This window comes from Gracilinanus agilis, chromosome 3, assembly GCF_016433145.1.
Source record: "Gracilinanus agilis isolate LMUSP501 chromosome 3, AgileGrace, whole genome shotgun sequence".
NCBI lineage: Eukaryota > Metazoa > Chordata > Mammalia > Didelphimorphia > Didelphidae > Gracilinanus > Gracilinanus agilis.
This window is the reverse complement of record NC_058132.1, coordinates 82,647,825-82,673,432: the sequence shown is the minus strand read 5'-3', so window position 1 is coordinate 82,673,432 and position 25,608 is coordinate 82,647,825. Positions and strand designations below refer to the sequence as shown.

The 25,608-nt window shown below is 40.1% G+C and overlaps 2 protein-coding genes across 3 annotated transcripts in view; one reads left to right on the top strand and one right to left on the bottom strand.

Annotated features, from left to right (window-relative positions):
• The window catches only part of KIAA0319L (KIAA0319 like), a 103,701-nt gene extending 84,389 nt beyond the window's left edge, over window positions 1-19,312 (bottom strand). Inside the window, exon 1 of the mRNA XM_044668061.1 lies at window positions 19,156-19,312. Coding sequence (XP_044523996.1) covers window positions 19,156-19,297 — 142 coding nt within the window. The 5' untranslated portion in view covers window positions 19,298-19,312. The remainder of the gene's footprint in view (window positions 1-19,155) is intronic.
• NCDN (neurochondrin) overlaps window positions 1-25,608 on the top strand; it is a 41,384-nt gene that overhangs the window by 7,625 nt on the left and 8,151 nt on the right. The window contains exons 2-3 of one of the 2 annotated variants that reach the window (XM_044668062.1): window positions 21,447-21,712; window positions 24,295-24,437. In XM_044668062.1, the coding sequence (XP_044523997.1) occupies window positions 24,315-24,437 (123 nt within the window). In that variant the 5' untranslated portion in view covers window positions 21,447-21,712; window positions 24,295-24,314. Of the gene's footprint in view, window positions 1-21,446; window positions 21,713-22,822; window positions 23,234-24,294; window positions 24,438-25,608 lie in introns of those variants that run through there. The other variant, XM_044668063.1, reaches the window with a different exon arrangement.

Genomic DNA, 25,608 nt, shown 5'->3' with positions numbered 1-25,608 from the left:
AGGTATGCAGGGCTGATATGATTTTGTACACATTTCTATGTAACACATTTTCCTCAACAAAATATAAGCTTCTTAAAGGCAGGTTCTCTTTCATTTTTATCTCTGTATTCCCAATCCCTAGTATAATGTTTGGCATACAGAAGGCACTTAACCAGTAAGCCTTTATTAAGCACTTGCCATTTGCCAGGCACTGTGCCAAGTGCTACAGTTAGCAAGAAAAATGGGAATAGCATCTGCCCACAAGGAGCGTCCATTCTAATGAGACACTGATGCCTAAACAGGCATATACCAGATACGTTTAGAGTAGATTTAAAGAAGCCTTAGAGGGGAAGGAAGGTACTAGATGTTGGGAGGACTGAGAAAGGTCTCTTCTCAAAAGTGGCACTCCAGCCGAGTCTTGAAGGAAGCCAGGGCCTCTGAACAGCAGAAGTAAGGAGAGAGTACATCCCAGCCAAGGGTATGGAGGGGAATAACGTGTAAGAAGACTGGAAAGAAAGGACCAATTTGTGAAGAATTTTAAATGCTAAAGGTTAAAACAAAAATTCACAGAGAATAAATGAACTTGGTTGGCAGAAAGATTACATCTTAATTTTGACTAACTTCTAATGATTTTTGGCATTTCCTTTCATTATGAATGATTAAATAAAACATTGTTTTGAAAAGGAGCTCATAGATTTAATGAGACTATCAAATATCAAATGGGTTCATGACAAAAAAAATTAAGAACTCTGTTTTGGAAGTGGCAAAAGGACTGGAGAGGAGAGACTTCATGAAGGAATGCCAATTTAGGAGACTACTTACTGCAATAGTTCAGGTAAGAGGGAAGAGGACCTGAAGGAGGGGGGTGGCTGTGTGAGTAAAGAGGAAAGAAGCAAAAAAAAAAAAGAAAGAAAGAAGATTTGACAACTGACTGTAAAAATTTGGTGAATTAGAATGAAAAGACAAGAATGATACTGAGGTAGCAAGCCTGGGGAGCTAGAAAGATGGTGGCTTTTGATGATATTAGTCATTTCAGTCCTGCTCAACAATTTGTGACCCCTTTTGGGGTTTTCTTGGTAAAGATTAATTCTTTCTCCAGTTTATTTTACCAATTAGGAAAATGAAAAGGGTAAATGACTTGCCCAAGTCATGCAACCAATAAGTGCTAAGGCTGGATTTGAACTCAGGAAGATAAACCTGACTTCATACCCAGCACTCTATCCACTTTGCCATCTAGCTACAGAAAAGATGGTAGTGCCTTTAAAAGTAATAGAGGAGTTTATGTGGCAGAGTTTGACAGAAAAGACAAATTCTATTTTTGACATGGTGAATGAGATGTTCAAGGAATATTCAGTTTAAAATGTTCAATGGGCAGTAATATGAAGCTAGTGCTCAGTCAGTAGAGTCTAGGGCTACATACAAAAACATGGGAATTATTTGCATAGAGATGATAATTCAACTCATGGGAGCTGATAAGAGAAAGGAAGAAAGAATAGAGGGAAAAGAAAAGAGAGCCTTACAATAGAGTCTCAGGGCACACCCAATAATTACTGGGCATGACATAGATAAAGATCCTGCAAGAGAGGAAGAAGGAACTGTCAGACAAGTAGAAAGAAAAGCAAGAAAGAAGAATGTTACAAAAATTTAGATAACTGGGAATATTCAGGAGATGATCAATAGTATCAAATGCTACAGAAAGGTCCCAAGGATGAGAGCTAAGAAGAGACTATTAGATTTGGCAATTAAGAGATCATTGCTAAGTAGGAAGAGAGCACTTTCAGTTGAATGATGAGATTAGAAGCAAGAATTCAGAGGGTTTAAAAGAGAGTATTATTTATGCCATTTAGCACATTTGATCACAGTTATACAGAGTAGAAGTGGGAAATTAATTAGAAGTGGTAAGGACTAGAACTAGTATTTTGGCTTCTAATCTAGTATCCTATTAACTGAGATATTCTTAACTAAAGTAGCACCATCTTTACACAGTGCTTGGCACATAGTATGAAGTTAATAAATGCTTTTAATTGATTAAATTTCTAAATCGAACCTTTTTCCAAACTTCAACTTCTTTCCCAGTTGGCTCAAACATGACTTATTTTTCTTTCTTTTAAAAAAATGATTATGTATTTAATATTAAAACATCAAGACAATGCATTGAACTGGTTTGGCAACCATTAGCACTGAAATAAATGAATTTTTGAATGCATAAAACGTCACAATAATTTGCAAAGTAAAGGTAAAAACTTTTCTGACACTCTCTCTAAATCTCTTATCAGGTTTCTTTTCTTCTTTGTTCCTATTCACTTTCCCATTCACATGGTGGTAATGAGTCTTCTGGGATTCTTCTGTTCACTCATGTCTTTCAAGGCTCTCCAGGACAAGCTATACCCTCTACTTTACAGAAAAGGTCACTGTATCACCAGGGAGTCATTTCATTTCACTTTCTGGGCAAAGGAGTTGTGGAAAATGTTTTTTCCAAAAATGCTAGTGGTGATGGAGAAAATAAACAATAATGACTTAAAACATAGAACATTAGAAGGGAAAATATTTGAGAAATCATTTAGAACCTCTCAAACCTCTATCCTCTAAGTCGTAAGGAAAAAAAATTGTTTAAAAACATTTATATTCACTCCTTTGAGTTGCACTCCCTTGAGTCCAGCAGATATCCCAAAAGAAGCCCCATGTATCTAACATTCTACTGCTCAGTTATGTCATTAAATAAAATTTTCACATTAACTATTATCATTATCAAGCTCCAAAAGACCCCATCTGTTAAGTTGTAACCCAAAACTAGTTTTTATACCCAAGTTATAAAAGGGAGTGTTAAATTAAACACTAGTATACTGCTGGAAAGAGCTCCTCTACCATAAAGTCACCTGCTCAGAAACAACCAAGCCAGCAGGTCTGTAAAACATTTAAAGGCTAATTTGAAGCAAATGATTAAACTAAAAAAATATGAATAGGAGATTGCACTGCTGCATGTGATGAGCTTAGATTCTCCTTGTTTAGTTGTCTCTCCCACCCCCTTATGAGTGAAAGGCACTAGAGAATGCTGTCAGCAGAGAGGCACTCCTCCAAAAACAGAGAATGAATATGCCTACACTCCTTCAATGGAATGCCCTTTCTATACTTTAGAAAGCAAAGCTATAGAGGCAGGAGAAAAGACTTAGCCTGTACAGCAGGATGTTTTTGAAAGAAACAATCTTACTGGAAAAGAAAAGCACTAGAAGAGTGTCAGCAGCCACCACAGCTGTGGCAACTGCTCTACACACAGGACTTCTGGGTTTCACTGGGAAGAGGCCAACCAATTTGCTTCCTCAAAATGTAGTCAATGAGAGGGCTATTCATATTCATCAGCAATGCCAATGGAAGAGAAGGCTTTGGAAACTCACTGCCCAAATCCTGGATCAAAACATTGGTGTGCTATGTTAAAGTTTTTTCAGTTCAATATTTTTAAGCCTCTATTCTCTGTGAGGCTTTATGCTAGAGTTCAGTGGATAAAAAGATTAATCCCAATCCTTGTAATCAAAGAGTATATAGGCCAGTCCTGGGAATAAATGTATAGATAAATATAATCCAAAGATTACAAAAGTGCAGAAAATAGATACCAGGTGTTATATAGCTTTAGAGGTTTTTTGAGTTGTTCTGTTAATGGTCTTAGAATAACATTAAGTTATGTTTGGTGAGAACTCCTGTTTTCAACTTAATATTTATTGGGCACCCACTGTAATATAGGATACTCACTGTTTTAAATTACATACAGACTGCCAAGGATCAACATGTAAGGTAATGAGAGTATTACAAGGAATAATGAAATGATGATGATAATTCATGAAATCACCAATGTGGGTGCTATCTACACCAATGCAGAACACTATTTCCCCATTCCTTTGCATCCTTTGCAATTCTGGTCTAGGCCTTTCCATCATTCCTCCATTAAAGTTCTATCTCAATTGTTAACCTTGATAATATCTTTTAATATGCCTACTTATATTTATTAACATGGGTGCTTCCATTCTCTTTTGGTTCCCCAGGAATTCTAATCCCTTAAAGATGATTATGTTCTATGATTTCACAAATCAGATAGCATAACCAGGAGAATAAGGATTTTAAAAGACAGATTTTTGCAAAAAGAGAAGCTCAGACAAGACATTGTCCCATTTCCAAAATGTGATGCTACCATATCTCCTCCACCTGTTAAATTTTGGGGCCAACTCATGATTAATCTCCAATGCCTGTCCAAGATAGTATGTTGATGGATTAGGTCGATGGTCTGTCCATTCAAATGCAAGCCTAGAGAAAATGAGCATTCTTTATCTATTTGATTCTTTCTATGTGGGCTGTTAGACAATCTTTTGAGTAACTGGATCTCAATGAGAAGACAGTCAGTGTTCTAGGACTCAATGTAAAAAGCATAATGTTATTCATAAACAGGAAAACCTAGGGAACTTCATCTATACAGAATCTATCTTCTATATTTTACTTTGAATTTGTACAGAATATATTTATATGACCAAAAAAAAGCATTTGATGCAATTAGATTTAAATTAATATCTAATAACTCTAAGTATTATATTTTATGATATTTATTAGTAATCACTTGAAGTACAAGAAATAAAAGAACAAAGTACAAAACTTAAGTAAGACCATGTGAATAAACTTCTCCTGCCTGGCTCTCCCCCAACCTCCACAAACTGTGTTCCTGGGAAAAGAGGGAGAGAGGGAGGAGCTAAACAAAACTTATATCTTCCCTATGTTAGTACACAATGTAGATACATAAATGGGATGCTGGGAAAGAGAGTCCTACGGAGCAAATTCTAATTACACAATGCCATAGAGCAAAATGAAGTCAAAGGCCCTCTTCCACACATATTAAGATCAAACAAGATTCTACCATAAATGCAACAGAGAATATCAACCTTCTGAGAATTAATATTAAATGAGGCAGAGAATAGAGGCCTACATTCAAATGTATTTGCTAGTGCTAGGGAGAATATTCTGCTCAAAGTCTGAATAATAATTGGTCCTGGGTTCAAATGTAGCCTCAGATAATTCCTAGTTGTATGACCCTGGTCAAGTCCTTAATCCCAGTTACCTAGCTTATACTGCTCTTCTGCAAGGGTTAAAAAACAAACAAACAACAAAAACAGACATTTATATGCTACTTTAAAATTACAAAGTATTTTGGAAGTATCACTTCACTTGGCCTTCAAAATTTTCTTATGACATAGGCAATGGACAGAGTAATCTCATTTATTAGATGAGGAAAAGAGGCTCAGAGAGGTTAAGACCACATAGATAATAAATCTAGGGCTTGAGATGACAGAGATCGTGTGCTATGATGTGCTATGTGCTATGACTTTGTATCTTCCTCACTGGAACCAAACTGGCTCCAAGTCTAGTATTTTCCATAAACTACCTCCACTCAAATGGATCTGTGATCAGCTGGACTTAGTAGTCCACAGGAATGCTGCTGTCCATGTCTATCCAAAACTTTACCACAGGGATTCAGAGAGACATAATAGCAGTCTTTAAGTATTTGAAGGCTAGTCATATGGAAGAGGAACTAGAATTGTTTTGTGGAAGGCAGAACCAAGAACAATAGATGGAAGTTGAAAAGGGGTAAGTTTAGGCCTGATGTTAGGAAAAAAAGTGTAGTGACTGAAAATTCTCAAGAGATAGTATTTCTTTTCTTTCTTTCTTTTTTAAATAACCCTTACCTTCTGTCTTAGAATCAATACTGTGTATCGGTGCTAAGGCAGAAGAGTGGTTAAGGGCTAGGCAATGGGGGTCAAGTGACTTGCCCAAGGTCACACAGCTAGGAAGTGTCTGAGGCCACATTTGAACCCAGGACCTCCCATCTCCGGGCCTGGTTCTCAATCCACTCAGTCACCCAGCTGCCCCCGACAGTATTTCTTAATTTTAAAATAATTTATCTTTTGACCGGTCAAGATATCCTAATTGTGGAAACTCCTGGCCCAGGTACCTATAATGTATTTTTGGGTGCTCATTTTTTAGTTCCTCCCTTTATTAGGAGGAAATTAGAAAATTATATATTTAATGTAGGATAACACTCAGGTTGTCTCTAATTTCCTCCTAACATCTTGAACATCCCATCATATCTCTAATTGGCAATCAGCTAATTAGGAAGTAGTCCATCAGACCCTCAGCCCTTTCCCAAACTGACAGAAGTTTTCAACTGGTGCAGAAAAGTATCACTGTAGAACTTACCTGTTAGCCAGTCTGTGAAAGGATCACATTCCTCAAGACAAAGATAATGCCGAAATCTCTAAAATGAATGGAGTCAGGTCTGAGACCTGGCTCATGAATTCTCTCTAATATACAGGAACTGATTTTGGACCTTTATAAATCCATGACCTTGATACAAAACTACATTCCCATAAAACTTATTAAAATTAGAGCTCTCCAAAAATGGAATGGATCAAGAGATGGTGGATTTCCCCTCCTTAGAAGTCATTAAGATGATGTTGGGAAGAGTATCAGACTACTCTTTCTTTATCTCCTTTGCTGGATCCCCATCCAGATCATGCCTTCTAATTGCAGGTGTTTATAGGGTTTTGTCCTGGACCCTCTTCTTCCTCTATACTACTTGGTGATCTCATCAGTTCTTTGCTGACAAAGGACCATAGGCGAGTCACTTTAACCCTGTTTGCTTCAGCTTCTCATCTATTAAATGATGTGGAGAAAGAAATGGCCAAATCACTCCAATGTCTTTGCCAAGAAAACACTAGATGGGGTCATGAAGAATATGATTGAAATGACTAAATAACAACAAAAATGCTGATAATTCTCAAATCTCTCTGGTGACCTCCAGTCTCACATCTCCAATTGCCTTTCAGACATCTCCAACTGGATGTCCAGTAAAAATCTTAAACTCACTAAGTTCAAAACCAAACTGATCTTTCCCTCAAACCTTATCTCCTTTCAAATTTCCCTATTACTGTCGAGGGTACCATTATCCTCCCCATCTCTCAGGCTTACAACCTAGGTGCCATCCTTGATTCCTCACCATCATCTTTCCCTCTACCTCCATCTGTTGCCAAGGCCTACTGATTTCATTTTTGCAAGATCTCTTGAATACACTCCCTTCTTTTCTCTGATACTCAACCCTGTACCATTTTGGTGCAGGCCCTCATCACCTCACACTTAGATTATTGCAAAAGCCTGTTGATGGGTCTGGCTATTACAAGTCTCTCCCATTCCAATCCAATGCTCATTCAGCTGCCAAGGTGATTTTCCTTAAGTGCAGATCCAACCACATCACTCTCCCACTCATTAACTCTAGTGATTTCCTATCGTTTCTAGGATCAAAAAAAATTTTTTTTCAGTTTTGCTTTCAAAACCCTTTACAACCTACCTTCATCTTCCTCTACTTTTTCAATCTTCTTGAATCTCACTACTTTTTAATCCAATGACAACCTGACCTCCTTATTGTTGCTCTATGAACACGACAAGGCTCTGGATATTTTTTCTGGATGTCCCCCATGCCTAGAATGCTCCAAACCATGTCACCTCACCCCCAACTTTGCCTCCTGGTTTCCTTCAAGACCCAACTAAAATCTCTACTTTTATAAGAAGCTTTTCCCAACCCCCTCTTAATTCTAGTACTTTCCCTCTATTAATTATTTCCCCCATTAGATCATGAGCTCCTTGAGGGCAAGGACCATCCATCTTATGTCTCTTTTTTTGTATCCCTAAGCTTGTCATAATTCCTGATATAGAGTAGGAACCTAATAAATATTTATCAATTGACTATGCTTTGGATGCATAAACTACGGTGGCAAGAGATCTCTCTATCTATATAGACAACAGAGAGCTGTCATCACATATAAGTAACTGGTATCTTTTTTCACAACTGCTCTTTTAAGGCTGCTTGTAATTTTCACATTCTGTCTTCAGAAATAGATAGTAAAAATTACAACCTAGCTGGTCTTGCAACATTATAGAGAAAAGAAAACTAAGCAGGAAAGATGGACTTTCACTGCAACCACAAGGAAACTGGCATTCCTGTCCTCCAGAACCTATATAGTAGGAATAAGGATGGTGTCTGGTGCTTCAGAAGTAGCATGAATTCTTAGCGTAATATCTCTCTCTCTCTCTCTCTCTCTCTCTCTCTCTCTCTCTCACACACACACACACACACACACACACACACACACACACACACACACAAAACCAAGGAAAACCCTGGATACAGGTACTCCAAAGGGCTAGATCATCCACTCTTGCTTTCTCTCTATACCAGAAAAAGTGAGTTTCCATGCTGCCAGCGTTGTAGCCCCACATGAAATACCCAGAGTGGGGGTGAAAGAGCTCCATCAAGACAGCTTGGGGAAGGAGGTTCAGTGTGTTAAAGAAAAAAATGAATCTTAAATAAAAGAGAGAGAGGAGATTTTATGACAGCCTCAGAAGAGCTACAATTCTGCTAGTAGTCTTACTCATCAAAACTCCAGAGGTCCAGGGCCCTCACCTTTAACTGTTAAAAGGAGGGAATGACACTGAAATGCACCGCATTATTGAACTCCACGAAGAAAAGAATGCCAAGATGTAGCTTCCATCAGCACTCTGGGGAGCAAGGCTGGGAGCAGTTCTAAAAACCCAAGCACTTAAGAGCCAAATGAAATGGGACACAGAAGTGGCTAAGGGAACTCTTGGCACTGAGCTTCAGTACATGGGGCTATATTGCCAAGGGCCAAGTGCCACAGACAGACCCAGCAGGATGCAGATTATTCAGACTTCCCTTTTGTGAGGTTGCTTCATCTCTTCTGATTAAGACTCACTCATTACCTCCTACCCACTCCCATAAGCCTCCAGCTGACTCAGGTCACCCTCAGATAAACACACAAATGCTGAACCTTATGAAAACACACAGGAGAGCCATTTCCAGTAAAGACAGATTTTTTTTTAAAATTTTGAGCTGAAGCTGACATTCAAGGTTGGACTTGTTACTTCATGTCAAGAATGACTAAACCAAATCAAGAGAAACCTACTTTGCAGCTTAATTAATAGTAAACACTGATCTCATTATCTGAAAATATAAGAGATCATTTATTAATTTAAAATAAAAAAGAGATAACCAAAGGTTAGTTCAATTTGGAAATAAAATAGTATCCCCAAAAATGCTAATGCTGCAATTTGATTTACCTTGGGCAAGTCATGTAACCTTTGTGGGCCTTAGTTTCTCCTCCATAAAAAAATGAATTAGACTCAAAGGCCCCTAAGGACCATCTCCCCATCTCTATCTCTAGAGCTACTTGTCCTCTCATGTTTGAATGATATCTTGTACCTGTTTTTTTTTTAAACCCTTACTTTCTGTCTTAGAATTAATACTATATATTAGTTCTAAGGCAGAAGAGCAGTAAAGGGCTAAGCAATGGGGATTTGCCCAGGGTCACACAGCTAAGAAGTGTCTGAGGCCAGATTTGAACCCAGGACCTCCCATTGCTAGGCCTGGCTTTTGATCCACCAAGCCACCTAGCTGCCCCCTATATCTTGTAGTTTTAATGAATCTTTGAAGTCTATCCCTTCAAGTATATTCCTTATACCTCACACATAGCCCCCTATCAGCTTTGGCATTTTATATTTATAATATAATTATATCTACATGAATAAAATGTCCATGGATCATAATGAGCAGCAGATCTACTTGAGAAAAGTATTCCAAATAGTTCAACTGAGAGCTAATTTGATGGTCACACAGGAAGCACTGGGCAGATCTCCTTTGGGAGGAAAGAAAAGCAACCAGATAGCAATTATTCTCTCTATTGACATATTCTATTTACAGAAAAATGCTGAAACATTGAACTAAGGCCAAGTCATGGGCTTTAACCAGCTTCATCCCTGTCAGGCTGTATTAGTAGAAACCTACTTGCCCAGACCAGGCAAAGAGGCAGGCTGTTTGCCTCAAGGGCACATTTGACCTGATTACACTTTATAGAATGTGGGGACTATGATTCCAAATCGACAGACCAGAATGAGAGATTAGCAGAGTCTACAAATCTGCTAGAATCTTCTTGGGAAGGATAAGAAGTTCACCAAGCCAGGGGGTTGATTTTCATTTCACTCAGTGAACAGGTGTTCCACAATAATTCTTTTTAAAAAAATCTTTTTTTTCTGACACCCAGTATTAATTGAAACTAAAAACAGCAGCAGATCTAAGTTAACAGGAATTACTTTTTCATAAAAGGCTATATAAAGGACCAAAGAGAATTCAAATCCAGGGCCTTGAAACCCAAAGCTGTTCACTATTTTATTCCCAGTTCTCTAATTATCATCATTTTCAAATTCAGGTATAGATATTAACCCTACACTTCTGAAGGTGAGAATAACATTCGGCCAGCCTCACCCAGTATCCTGGAATGGGAAGTGGTTTTATTTAGGAGATAAAGATATGTAAGAATGTCAGTAAAGTAAGCCAAAAACTCTTTGGAGTTCCTTGATTAGTTTGATTTAACAAACTCTACTGCTAACTTATTACATTCTCTCCTGAGGAACTATCAAGGATCATCAGTTTGAGGCAGTCCTAAAACTGAACTGGGTTTGTTACCCAATTATACTATTTCTCTCACCCATTTTCACTATGGCCCAAAGAAAGAAACAGGCATATGTTTGAACAGTGTCTCATAAGGCCAAAAAATGAAACCAAACCCAAATTAGAATTTTCCACGGTAACTACAGTAAAGAACTTAACAGGATAACAGGATCAGCTTTTTTGAAGAGTGCTTCAACAAGAGACAGTGATTTGCTTTCTGTGAAAAAGGCAGACTGCCAGGGCTTCTGGTTTGCTTTAAGGAATCTCAGTAGTCTGCCCCTTCAAGTGGATTCCATATTCCCTCCCTTTCCCTCCCCCCCCCACGTCTCCCATCCTTCCCCTCCTTATCCAAACATTAAAATTTACACAGCTCATTGAAATTGTGGGATAACATAATCTCATGGTCTTGTTCAAAGCTAGTTGGATTTCAGAATCCAAAAGGTTACAGTAACAAAGTGACGGTTTGTATTAACAGCCAGAGAACTTTACCCAGTACTTTTCCCCCAGCTACCATGCACTCAAATCATTATTCGAACAATCTAGAGAGAGATTTAGAATTAATAATTTATCACCTTCTCCTACTGCAATGTAGTCAGGAAAATAGGACACTTTGGCAGGAGAAAGCTGCTGTTCAAGGCTCACAGTTCTAATACATCCCATTAGTTATCTATCTACTGCACTCTTTTTTTTTTTTTTTTTATAATTTTTTTTTTTATTTTAAACCCTTAACTTCTGTGTGTATTGACTTATAGGTGGAAGAGTGGTAAGGGTAGACAATAGGGGTCAAGTGACTTGCCCAGGGTCCCACAGCTGGGAAGTGTCTGAGGCCGGATTTGAACCTAGGACCTCCCGTCTCTAGGCCTGGCTCTCAATCCACTGAGCTACCCAGCTGCCCCCTCTACTGCACTCTTAATCAGTGCCTAGTGGACACATAAAAGAGGGGAACAATACAGATAAAATGTCACCTGGAGATGCTCTCTTTACTGGTGGAACAAAATGGATCCACTTCTGAAACACTGCATCTTTTCAATAGGAATAAAAGGCCATCCCGGGACCCTGAATTTAAGTTAGCCTCAATCCCTGCCATCCCCTTCCCCCGAAACATTTACCTCCTGGAAATATTCTTTCTCATATGTATATACTGCTAAACTGAACTTTTCAATATTCTTTAGACATGTCCTGAATTCTTCATTCTTTCTATCTAGAATGTCACTACCTCCCCCAATTCCTAAAGCCCCATATCCCCTGTCCAATTGCTATTCTTCAAAATCCAGCTCAAACATCATATCTTCCATAAAGTCTTATGTAAACCCCATCTTTCTTCCTCTCCCTGCCAGCCAGAAGTGATCTCTTCTTACTTTATAGTCCTAAACATTTTGTTTGTACCTCTCACTGCATATATCACATTCTATCTTGAACTGTATTTAATTCTGTATCTGTCTAAAGGCTGCTCTTTGAAGATAGAAACGATATAGAATTAATCTTTGTATCTTCCACAATCATGTAAGTAGCAAAATCTCAATAAATATTTATTAAACACAATGGACTGCAGATCTCAAAACTTCATCTCTATCCATGTAAAGGATTCAGAAAAGCAGATGACTTCCTTCTCTAGAGCAAGATAATAGCAACTTCAATTAAGAGAAAAAAATAACTTCCTTAAATCATGGAGTCTAAAAGCTAAAATAGGAAATTTTACAGTAAAATGCTGGTAGACATGCTATAAATATAGATTCAGGCATTCCGATATGGTGATACATGTGGAAGCAGCAAAGGATCTCAGGGGGTGAAGTTCTAGGCCTGATATAAGCCTCAATTTCAAATCCAGCTTCAAGACACTCAATAGCTGAATGATCTTGAATGTAAATCACTTAATCACAGTTTGCCTCCACTACCTCAAATGTAAAATGGGAATAATAATAGTACCTACTTGTTATGAGGCTCAAATGAGATATTTGTAAAGTACTTACTATAACGCCCATCATAGTTACGCATTAACTATTATTATTTGCATCTTGAGTTATATCTCCCGGAACTTAACACTAATCTGGTTTTATCCAATCACTTCAATCTATTGCATTTGTAAACTGGATATGCTCTAGGTTCAGCTCAAGTCCTATTCTCATCTATGAGGCTCTCCTTGACTAGTCCAGCCCTAAATGATCTCTCTCTCCTCCCTCCTCTGCACATCTGTAACATTCATTAGCATCTGTACCACACAATTTAGTACTAAATTACAGTCTGTCTTGTACTGCATTATGAGCAATAAATTTTGTGAGGGCAGGGACTAAAGGCTCTGGATTTGTAAACAGTGAACCTGGGTTAGGATACAGGCTTCGCAAACAGATCAGCTCAGAAACAATTCCAAGGAAGAAGAAAAAATTCTAGAAATTTGAAATTATCTAAGTTATTTAAAACAGTGTGGCAATTGGATAATGCACCAGCCTTGAGGCTGGGAAAACCTGTGTTCAAATTCTGCCTCTGACACAGAGTTTGTGACCCTTCACAAGTCACACAAAATTTTATTGCTCTAGCCAATTCTCTAAGACCATGAGTAGCAGAGAAGGTGCCCAAATGCATTGGAAAAGGGAGTTTCCTCACTTGCAAATTCTCTATACAAATGAAATGATTAGTCCTAGTTTCTAACCCCAAATTAATGAAAAGCTGGAGGAAAAAAAAAAGAGAAAAATAGGGAATTCATGAACCAAATTCAAGTGGAGACTCTTCTCAGACCAAAGGTAAATCTAATTAATCCCTTTGAAGAGGCAACTTTAGTTTGATTCCCAGAATTACTAGTGAAAAGAAACCCCATACCACTGTGACTGGAGGCTTTAATCAAGGAGGGTGCCAGGGAAGCTGCTCAGAGGGAAAATAGATGATTGCGGTCTTTTTATTAGTATTGTCAGAAACAATATGTAATCTGAATCACCACGACAAGCATTCAGAAAAAAGCTTTTAACAAGAGGAAAATGTCACAAAACAGTCTTCAACTGGACCAAATACACTTAAAGGGCTGATCTAAAGTCTACCCACAGAACTGAGTTTTAATAACTTGCTTCCATACTACTTCAGCTGAGCATTTCTAACATGAAATATTGTCTTGAAAGCACTTTGCAAACTTTCAAATACTGTATAATATTAGCTATAGTACTGAATGAGTATTCTGGGAGAGGCAGTTACCTTTCTGAGGTAAAATAATGGGATAAATGCCAGCTGGGTCCCCCAATACTTACATGAAGATCTCTAATAAAATTGAAAAATCACTGGCCTTTAGACTTGGGTTCTAATTGTGACACTAATTCTCTGAAGGATCTTGGAATTTCAGAGCTGGAAGAAGGCATATAATCCAATTCTGACCAGAATAAGAATTCTTTCTGCATATTTTCAACAAGTTATCATCCAGAATATCTCGACAAGATGGCTGCCTAAGCAGGAAGCAGACCACCTGACTCTCAAATATCAACTCCAGTAAGACCCTGACTTCCCTCCATAACAAAATTCAGTAAGAAACTACAATGGTTTCTTCCATACCAAAACTGGAAGGAAAAAAAAGTTAGCCAGAAGTTCACAGCAATAAGAGAGGGAACTGATATAAGCAAAGTAATGGTCAACAACTTCCCAGTAAAACCAGAAACAAGTTATTTATAGTCTAACATGTCCAGAGAAAGCAAGCATAAAAGGCTCCTCTGAGAAAAATCCCTGGTTATTTAGCAAGCTCTAAGATGAGAAATCTTGGAAGTAAAGGAGTACAAAGGCATTAAACACCTGCAGTATTCGTTACAAGACAATCTAGGCCTAGTGCAGGGTTGATGAAACTTTTCCCAGTTCAAGCACCCAAAGGGCAAATTCAAGCTGTCTGTGAGCCCCCACATTAATGGAGAGAGTTGAGGGATAAAGTGCTTGCTTTGGGCAGCTGGACAGAGAGGTGGAGCATGCAAAAAATGTCCTCTGGCACTGGGAAGAGGGGGAATGGAGCAGCTCCCCTAGTGCCAGCTGTGCACACATGCCACAGCTTCACCAATGAGGGCCTGGTGGCCCTTATATTATGTCCCCAGACATCACAGAGCACTGTGAAGATCCAACAGTGAGCCTGAAAGATTCAGGAAAGGCCTATCTCTGGGATGTGATGGTCAGGTCAAGAACCTATAGAAAGAAATGAAAGACAAAGCTTAGCCAACTACGCTACCCAAAAGCTCAGTAAGCAGGTATAGTGACCCTGGCACAAAGCTCCAACTCAGGAAACAAAGATGGAAAGAGTAATAAATAAAAAATACTAACCAGAGTAAAAAATTATTACAAATCTAGAAATCTTCCAAAAAACAAGTAACCTTGTAATAAATGCAAATGGAGACTCAAAGGAAAATATGGATTTTCTACAAGGCCTATATGATACCTAGGAAAAAAAAATAAAGCAAGAGATGAAAAAAATTAAATAAATGCTCTAAAGAAAAGAATTGAAACAAATGAAATCACTTAAAAGAGAAAGTAGCAGATCTTACCTGAGAAATAGCAGAATAGAGCAAACTGAAATCAATGACTGTATAGTAAGAAATACTGGAACAAAATCAAAAGATTAAAAAACTGAAGAAAATATAAAAGATAATAAGCACAGCAACTTGGGAAACTGGCCAAAGAGAAATGATTAGACTCCCTGAAAACCTTGATTAATAAAAAAAAAGTAAAAATGCCTCAACACTATTTCAAGAAATTTTAAGTAAAAATTGCACAGATTCATTAGTCCAGAAGGCAGAGTAAAGACAGATCCACCTCCTGAAAAAAAAAAATCATAACAAAAACAAAAACAACAAAAAACTCCCAATAAAAAACTTCACAAAGGAAAAGTCCCAGAAATGTCAAAGCCAAAATCCAGAGCTGTTATAGCAAAGAAAAAATATTATTAACATCCAGAAAGAAGTAGCTCAAGGACCAAGGAACAACCTCTAGGATCACATAAGGCCTGGAAGCTTCTATTCTAATAGGGAGGAGAACTTGGCATATTCTAAGAGGCAAAAAACAAACAACCAAAAAAAAAAAAATCCTCAAAAAACCCCCAAGATGAAAAAAGAAAAAATGAAAGAAATAGGCTCCCAACCAAGAATAACTGCAAAGTTGAATTTATCTTACATGGAGGAAAATGGATCTTTAATGGAATAAAGAACTTTCAAGCATTTCTTATGAAAACACCAGAGTTGAGTAGGAATTCTGAAATACATATATAAGAGTGCAGTGCAACCTAGAAAGGAAATGATGAAAACGATGATTTCAGAGAATCCTGGGTAGTATGAACTGAGGCAGAGTGAAGTGGACAAGGAAAACAATTTGTACAAAGACAAGAACACTGTAAAGAAAAATAACTTTGAAAGACTTAACTCTGATCAATGCAATGGCAAACTCATATTCCAGAGGATCTATGATGAAGTCTATTACCCACCTCCTTATAAGAGTTAATGGACACAAAGTGCAAAGATATATGTCTTTGGACATTGCCACTATGTGGATTAATTTTTGCAATTATGTTTATTTGTAACAAGGGATCTCTTCCCACCTTTCAGTTTTTAATGTCAGTGGGAGGGGTGACCAATAGTAATGTCCAAAAAAGTAGTCTACTGTAACATTTTTAAAAATGCATAACCAGGGGCAACTAGGTAGCACTGTGGATGGAGTGCTAGGTCTGGATTTGGGAGGAACTGGATTCTGATCTGGACTCAGATACTTCCCAGTTGTGTGACTCTGGATAACTCACTTAACCCCAATTGCCTGGTCCTTACTATTCATCTGTCTTAGAACTAAGACTAAAGCAGAAGGAAAAGGTTTAAAAACAAAAATGCACAATCCTGTAACCCAGGGGAATCACTACTAGACCTATATCCCAAAGAGATCAAAGAAGGAGGAAAAGGATCCATGTATTCCAAAACAGGTATAGCTGCTCTTTTTATGGGGGCAATGAGCCTACCAGTTTGGTAGCTAAACAAATCATGGCATGTGAACAGAAAGGAATACTATTGGGTTGTAAGAAATGGCAAAGGGAAAGGTTTCAGGGAAACCTGAGAAAACCTATAAACTGAGGCAGCATAAAGTGAGCAGAACTAGGACAACAATTTTTGTAATAATAACTACAACGTAAAGATAAACAACTTTAGGACTTAAGAACTATGATCAAGGTAATGACCAATCAATATTCCAAAGGAATCATGATATTAAGGTGTTGGACTCAGGATACAGATTGAGGCATATTTTTATTAGATATCTTCAATGTGGGAATAAGTTTTATTTGTTATGCATATGTTACAAGGTTGCTTTTTTTAATCCTCAATGGGGAAGAATCAGACAGGGAAATAAAATGAACTTTTAAAAATGAATACAAATAAGTCAAATAAAATGCACAGAAAAGAAATAATTTCAGAAGGAAGTACGAACAATACAGTTTTAAAGTAATTTGTATTTTATTATATACTTATTTTTAAAGTGGCATGAAATAAAGACTCAGTTTCATAGAGAATCTTTTTTTGTGTTTTGTGTATTTAGAAATAAACACATTGAGAAATGAGTATTTTATAGTGTTTAAATTCAGAATACATTAAAAATGTATGTAGCTATTATCCTGATACTTTCTATAATTACTTCTGACTTAACATCACTTTTGTACCTTCTTCACCAATAAAATAACTAATAGGCACCTTCTATATGTCCACTGTTCTTCTAGTATCTGTATAGGATAGACGATAAAGGAAAAATCTGCCCAACCGTTGAGGAGATAAGTTGAGTATATATAATAATAGCTAGCATTTTAATAGTAATACTAATGATAGCTAGCATCTATATAGCACCTACTACATGCCAGGCACTTTGCTAAGCATTTTATATAAATATCATCTCATTTGATACTCACAACAATCTTGGGAGGGAGGTGATTTATTATCCTCATTTTACAGATAAAAAACTCAGGCAGCAGAGGTTAAGTAAATTTTCCAGTGTGATATGGCTAGGAAGTGTCTGAGATAGAATTTGAACTCAGGTCTTCTTGACTTCAGGCCCAGTGTACAATGTGCCACCTCCAGGTCTCATAAATTTATATAACCCTTTAATGTTAACTAAAGTTTTATCTGTTTTTTTTTTTTTAACATTTGATCCTCAAAGTACACTGTCATATGTCATCCAGCACTAGATGGTGAGGAATAAAGAAGAGCTTTTTTTTTTTTTTTACTTCTTAGTACTCCATCTATTTCCAAATTTCTTTGACAATATGTTGTCTAGCATAGTTTGAGGGAAATGAGATTTTTTCTTTGGTGCTGAATTCATTTAATTCTCCCTTAAGATGCTTCCCTGGAAATAGTCAGCTATCCCAGCAAAGCAACAATGAGAGGAAAAATTTGTTTAGGTCAGGTTTATGTCAACTGAAATTTCCTCCACTAAAATTATGCAAGCATTAACAGAGTAACAAACAGAAAGGTGATGTGATGAAAACTGTTAAATACTGTAATTATTTGTTTCTCAATATCACCATAACCACCATCATTTCCTTAAAAATGCAATAGAAAACTCTATAATTATAGTATTAACAATAAATATCAATTGTTTTAGATTTTTGTATTAAAACCTCAGCATTGATCTCCAACTTCAAAAGGTCAAATTTGAGACTATAGACATGGTCAAGTTTCCTAAGCTAAAAGTTTCTTTCGTAAATTCTACATTTTATCCACCCCAACAAAACGCTGTCAATAAAATAAACAGTAGAAAGAAAGAAGCAGTATTTCCCTCTGAAACTAAGCCTTCTCTGTATTGTTTGCCAGGAGGAAGCTCTCAATTGGTAAAATGATATTCAATAAGTAAGAACATCTTATGAAACCCTCCAAATGGGAAACTTTCTATAAGAAAGCCAAAGGATATATTATACCAGTGATGGGTAATCTGTCTGGATTTCAAAGTCCATCATAACTCAGCCTCTTTCTGCCTTTTCAAGGTTCTTACATCTCACTCCCCTCCATATATTCTTCAACACTGGCTTCTTTGCTATTCCTTGCATAAGACACTTAATCTCCCAGCTCTAAGTATTTTCATTGACATACCACCACCTAGATCTCCCTCTCCTAGCTTCTTTGACCTCCTTCAAGTCTTAGTTAAATCTCACCTTCTGCAATAAGCCTTTTCTATTTCTCCTTATTCTTAGTGTCTTTCTTCTGAGACCATCTCTAATTTATCCTGTACAGATCTTGTTTGTACATAGTTTTTTGCATGTTGTCTCCCCTGTTAGACTGAGCTTCTTGAATGTAAGGATTATTTCTTTTTTTTGCTTTTTTGATATCTCATGCACTTAGCAAAATGCCTGGTACATAGTCAGCTTATAAAAAAATGGCCCCTGACTGAAAGACTGAGATAAGAACTGAGTTTGGTAACCATCTTAAAATAATAAAACCAATTTACCTAACTAAGAATTAAATTTGTTTCTTAGGCAAGCAAAAAAAACCTAAATAATTAGGAGGATCACCCTTTCGGCTCTGGTCACTTATTAACCAGCAAACTATTTCACTTTTCATTTTCTAACTCAGCCACCCTTTAATATGGATCTAAGAATTCATAAATGAAAACTATTCATTTTACCATGAAACCACTAGAAAAATTCGTACCTGTTGATGAACATAAAGCATTGAGACAAAGACATGCATAAAATAGATGCAGGCTTTTCAACCCGTTTTCAGGTCTTTGCCAATATCTTCTTGATAAAATCCAGGAACCAATATCCAATTCGACTTTCAACTTCTTCTCCATAGTCTTTACGACAAGAAGAACTAGGACTCTGGAAAGACACAAAGAAGAGAAATTAACTGTCAAGTAAATGATAATTTGTTTCTTAAAAAAATGAACTAGGGAAAAAGGTATGACAGATTCCAGGTCTGCCTTTCCAATTTATTTCTTCCAATAAAATTTAAAACTTTAATTACCAGGATAACAACACAGCAAGGAATATGAAGTGGAGCCATCATAATAGGTAGGCATTTCACACCTAATTACTTTCCAGTCACTGTTTAATAGTAAATCAGCACCTTTGTCCTTTCCTTTCATGAGCCCTTCTCTACCCACACATCTTCCTTACATCTTTGTATTCATTATTTTTAAAAAGAAAAACATCTTAGTAATATTATGAGGCTTTAATGAGTTCTGAAGAAGCATTCAAATTTTTTCCAAATGTGCAGCTGTCAACTCAGCCTGGCAAGCAGCACAGGTTGGCAAACCCAAACATCACTAAGCTTAGCAAATGTGCTAAGCACACAGGGAGACTGTCATCACTTTGCTATCTGTGCTGGCTAGTACCAGTGAAGAAAGATTCATGGTGCTACAGAACTAAGTTACAGCCACCCCAAGGCAGATTTTCACTAACTACTAGGCATCCCAAGAAGCTAGACACTTTCATTCAATCCTTTGCTACCAGTGAATCTCCAAATGTGATCTTGGCTAGTGATGAGTAAAAAAGCCAGGGAAATGATACCTGAGAATTCAAAAAACTAGACCCAATAACTTATCTGTCCTATCAGATTTAATGGAGAGCCATAGAAAACATCATGATAAAACTACCAACTTAGGATGTAAAGGGTGTCTATATAATTTATCAATCTTTTCCTACAGAAAGCCTATCCTGATTGTCCTCATTTTTTAAGGCCCTTCTAACCATAAACTGTAGATAATCTGTATTTAATTTTCTATACAGATGTTGTTCCTTCAAAAAGAATATAAGTTCCTTGAGAGCGGGGATTGTTTACTTTTTTTCTTGGATCCCAGAACCTTGCATAGCTCGACACCCACTAGGTACCTTATAAATGCTTGTTACTTGTTGAATTAAATTACCCACACAAGCCCATCAAAAAAAATTCTTCTCTTAATGGATGACTCAATACCTATCAACAGTACCTTGAGAGGAAGGTGCATGTGGGCATTGTGAAAATGAAGTCTTCAAAGCAGAAAAACAGGAGTAATTAATGCCACCAGGTTGCCAAAGGTGGTTAGAGGCTAAACATTTCACACAATGAAACTAAAAGAGGCACAATGGCTAATTACACTTAAATACCAAATAAGACCTTCCTCTAAAATCTACAACTGAGCCAAAAGATAGAAATTGTTACTAGGATACAATGAAGAACTTTTTGGCCAATAGCAGAAATTATAAAGCAGGCTAGCAAGGCATAAAAGAATAATTATTAAAAGAATTCAAAGGGTAATAACCTGGGGAGAAAAGGCATACCCCCACACGTGGAACCCAGTAAGCATTTAGGGCATTACAAGTACACCCAAAATAAAAGCACTCTGTTGTCGCAGCTGTTCAGAAGGAGCAGGGGGTAATGTTTGCTTAATACTTCAGGTTGATGGAGGATGTATCATAGTTCAGTCTGTCAGCTTCATACGTGGAACTCCATTTATGTACTCAGCGATAAGATATGTTTGAAGGGCAAATCATGCTTGAAACAGCCTATTCAGCTGGTACTAGTAATCAAGAATAAAGCCCTCAGAACAACAACAAAAAAACCCTACCACCACCGCACAGCTCAAAGATATTTTGGAAAGTTACAGAACAGACTGTCGTGAATAGTTTTGCTTATATTTGCACACATTGTTTTCCAAATAGCTTGAAAAACGAACAGATTGTTCTGAGAGGTCGCATTCCAATTTGCTCTTTAGTAGCTAGTCCCCTAATCACAGAAGGAATAGTAGGAAAAGTCAATAGCTTATGCTTTTCACAGATTTTAACATGACTAACTTTGTACAAGCCTGTTGGTGGATAAGGGTCCAGAGATAAGCTACAGACAAGGATTCTTTTTATTCCTTTTCCAATTTGAAATGTAGGCTCTTTTACCCCTGCAATTTTACTATAATTCTTCCTATTCTCATGTATGCAGCACAGCATGATTTATTTTGTGTTGATTAGGAAATCTTCAAAACCCTGCATCACTCAGCTTTCGGATGACCACCAATCCTCCGCTTCCACCACCTCCCTTCTTTAACGTGATTGCAAAATCTGAATAGCACCTTTCTTCCTCTCTCTTAATCATTTTAAGATTTGGAAAAAACAAAACAAAACAAAAAAAAAACCTCAAACATCATAGGACTCTTCTGATAAACAGCAGAAGACACTGACCACAGAACAAGACCGAGGAAGGAAGAAGGGGTCAAAAGAAAGCAACACACATACAGGTAACCTTTTCTGTCCCATCCCTACATAGCCGAATACTAGGGCCTCTTGGTATATGTCTTTGCTGTGAGTAGCTCTAGTCAAGCTAACGTGAGACTGGACTACCCAATAGGGCTCATTCAACTTTCGACAAGCATTTATTGAGCACCTATCATCTGCCAAGTAGAGGCTTGGGTACTGGGGGTGGCGGGGGAAAGAGGTAAGGGGGGGGGGGTCCCAAAGAAGAAAATGAAACGGTTCCTGCCCTCAGAGAGCTTCTATTTTAAAATGCCAAGCCGGAAACCTTTGCGGGGGAAGGGCTGATTAACCCAGGGCTGGGAGACCTGGGTCCTAGGCCAGGAGCCAGGGTCTGGGGGTGGAGCCGACCCTTCCTCCCCCTCCCACCTACCCGGGGCTCAGGGCCAGGCGGCTCCACGGCGAGTCTCGGCCTCCTCCTCCTCCGGCTCCATGGGGGAGGTGGAAGCTGGGCCTTGGGACCAGCCTGGAATGGGCCGGGCCGGGTTGAGCCGGGGCCACACGATGGACAGGTGGCCTCAAGGGAGCAGAAGGATCGATTTCCCTCCTCCCTCTCCGTTCGCTCCGACCCTCGGCTCCCTAATACCGTACGGCCGGTGCCCGCCTCAGTTCCCTGGGGTAGGTGCCTCCTTCCTACCTCAGCCTACCCGGAGGGACAGCGACCGCCGGATGTGGCCGGGGCCTCCACCCGGAAGTAATTTTCTTTCTGCCACCTCCCCCCCCCCGGAAGGGCAATTTGAGTGCCAGGTCCATGATGGAGGAGGGGATGGGATAAGGGGGGTGGGGAAGGGGCAGCGAGACCCCAAGAAAGAGCGATACTGGGCCAAAGAGAGGGAAACCACTTTTTCCCTGCACTTCCGAGATAGCTGCCGCCATCGCTTTCCCCTCTTAATAGCCGTTGGGAGCAAAGTGGGGCAGTGCCCACAAGGAAAATGGCGGGAGCGGGGGCGTCCCCTACTGCTCAACGCTCTGAAAGGCCATTGGTCAAGGACAGGAGTGAATCGGCCTCTGATTGGCCAGGATGTATGCGGGGGTGGGGGTGGAGCTGCCGCAGCAGGAACACGGAGTGTGCAACACGGTGTGAGCACCAGTGAAGGCTCCGGCTGCATTTCGTTTGGGGACGTCTCCTTGGTTCGCGGCCCCACCCGGGTGAGCACAGCCCCCCACTTTGGGCCCGCGTCTGCATCCTTGGAAGGGACCTCTCAGAGCAGTCGCTGACTTGTGTCGTGACATCTCGGGGGTCATATCGCGACATCACAGCTTCATATCGTGATATCACCGTGCCCGGTCGTGATAGCATCTCGTCGCATTTCCGTCCTCTCTTCTTTCCGCCTTAATTTTTTTTTGGTCATGCCATCTTTGGGGTTGTCCCATGTCGTGATCTTGCTGTGACCTCGTCGTGCCTTCCTTCGTGACATCACCTCAGGTCATCGTGAAGTGTGGCTTCATCATGCTGCTCTGTCGTGACTTCATCAGTGTCGTGTTGTGACCTGGCTTCGGCGAGACAGGTGGCGACCGCCGGGACTCCCCATCCCCGACGGCCCCCGCCCCCTTTCTCTCCTTACCCCCACCCAGCAGCCCATCTTCAATTATCCACTTTGCAGATCATCTCTTTTTTGGGGTGGGGGGCGGTGGGACCAGGACAGTTTGTGGTCCTTCCAGGCTTCTCCTCCCTCTACCTCTTCGCCAGCTCTCTGCTCAATGACACCTGCATCCGCAAGCTGGCTGGCGTGGGAAGGCAGAGGAGGTGAACCTTAATGGTTAATCCTGCTGTTGCTCACTTGCTAGCAGGAATGGGGGGTGGGGGTGGGGGGGGGGGGTGGAAAGGAGAAGGAGAAGGGGAGAAGGTAGCCCAGGACTGAAGAGGGGGTGGGGTCCTAGGTATCACGCAGGCTCTACTCTACTTGCCTCCCAGCCAATGCTGGGGGGCTGAATGCAAATTTGAAGACTTTCACAGCATTTCCCTGCCCCAATATACAATCAGGCAGGCTGCCAGGAGATTGGGGAAGGGGCTCTCCTTTTTGGCTTCTTCATCAGTGGCTGCTCCTTTCTCCCAGTGCATGTATAATTAAGCATCAGCTATGTTTCCATCCTCTAATGTTTTGTCTTCACCACTCCTTCCCATATCCACCCTTCCTCTTCTCCCCTCCGTGTTAGCATTTGGGGGAAAGTCTGAGGTGTATATGTATTGGGGGTGTCTTGAGGTTCTCTAGGCCAGAGGCCCCCCTGTCAAGCCATGGGGAAAGAGAGAAGGAGTGGAAGAAGGATTGCTAGGCTTTTGGGCAAAATGCTTGAATCTGCCCCCCAGCTTCCTCTTCCCCCTTACCCCTCTTTTGTAGATGACCTTGGGCCAGGGACTTAATCTCCCCATCACTGACATTTTTCACTTCATCTCCTAGAGAGGTGCCCCCATACATGAGGTGAGGTATAGCCTTAGAGACCCTCCCCTCCTCTTCTTCCAATCCTTTGCCCCATCCTGTGCTCTTTTTGTTAATCCCTCCCTCCTCAACACTCCCCCCCACCCCCCCCACCCCAGTGGAGCATTGCTCAGTCCCTCTTGTGTTCACAGTTGGGCAAGGCGGGCACACCATGGCGTCCGATTGTGAGCCGGCTCTGAGCCAGCCTGAGAGCCGCAACCCCACCCTGGAGCGATACCTGGGGGCCCTTCGAGATGCTAAGAACGACAGTGAACAGTTTGCTGCCCTGCTACTAGTAAGAACCTGAGGGGAGGGAAGGGGCTATGGGACCTGCTGAGTAGGTTGACATACCAAAATGAGGCTGGTTCTTTCCTTGGGTGATGTGGCTAAGAATCAGAAGTTCTAGAAATCCATTTGGGTGATATTCTGGATGCCCTTGTAGGGAATTAGGGTGAGAAGAGCTGGTTAGGATGCAGGTACAGGTGAATAGCTCTTCTCTATAGGGCTGGGGGTGGGGCGGGGAGAGCCAGGAGCCAGAGAAGGGTACTGGAGGCACTCACTCTGGGTGTCCCTGGCAGATGGGGGCTGACTCACAGGGTGCTATCAGCAGATAGTAACTAGTGTATTCTACTCACAATCCTGAGGAGTTTTCCCCTATACTCTGACAGTGGGCTTTGAAGAAGATGGCGGAGCCCATAGGGAAAGGTGCGAAGGGGTTCTTCATATTCACCCCAGAATGCTGGAAAGTGGGAGCTGGTGAGGGGTTGAGCTCAGCTAGAGGAGGGTGGCGTGGGGACAGAAGAGCAGCAGCCTGCAGTGCTGGGAAGGGTGGTTCGTGTGTGGGGTGAGGGAAAGAGGGGGGAGAGCAGCCAATGCTTGTTTGCCATGGCAACTGAGAGAAGGATGGGAGTCAAGGGCTCACACTGCAGCAGAGGAGGTGTTTAGGTGAAGTGTGAGGGGAAATGTTTTGACAGGCGGATCATGGAGACACAAGAGCCGCTTCCCCCCCCTCCCCCCCACCCAAGGTTGAGGGAAAGGATGAGACAATTTTCCAAAGGAAGTATATTCAAAAGGACCTTCAATACATAAGCATGGAGGCAGGGCATTGCAAGTGCTAGGTGCCAGACCCTTTCCAGCTCTGGTTTTTGGCATCAGAATTGGACAACAGAAAATCCTTTCTAATAAGGAAGGTGGGGAAATACTAAAAGGGGTTATGGAAGGAGACTGAATACCTCCCGTCCTCCCCTTTGCAGCACATTATCTCCCATTGCATAAAAAGAGTCTAATGAAAGAAAGGGCTCCCTTGCCTGGGCTCAGGAGTGTGGAGATATTAGATGACGCCTAGGGATGCCCAGCCTGAGTCAAGGAATGTGCTGGACTCCTAGTCCTGGGGCCACAGAGGCTCTTGCTGGATGCCTTGGTGCCCTGGTATATGAGGGGAATAGATGGCCATCCCCAGCATCTAT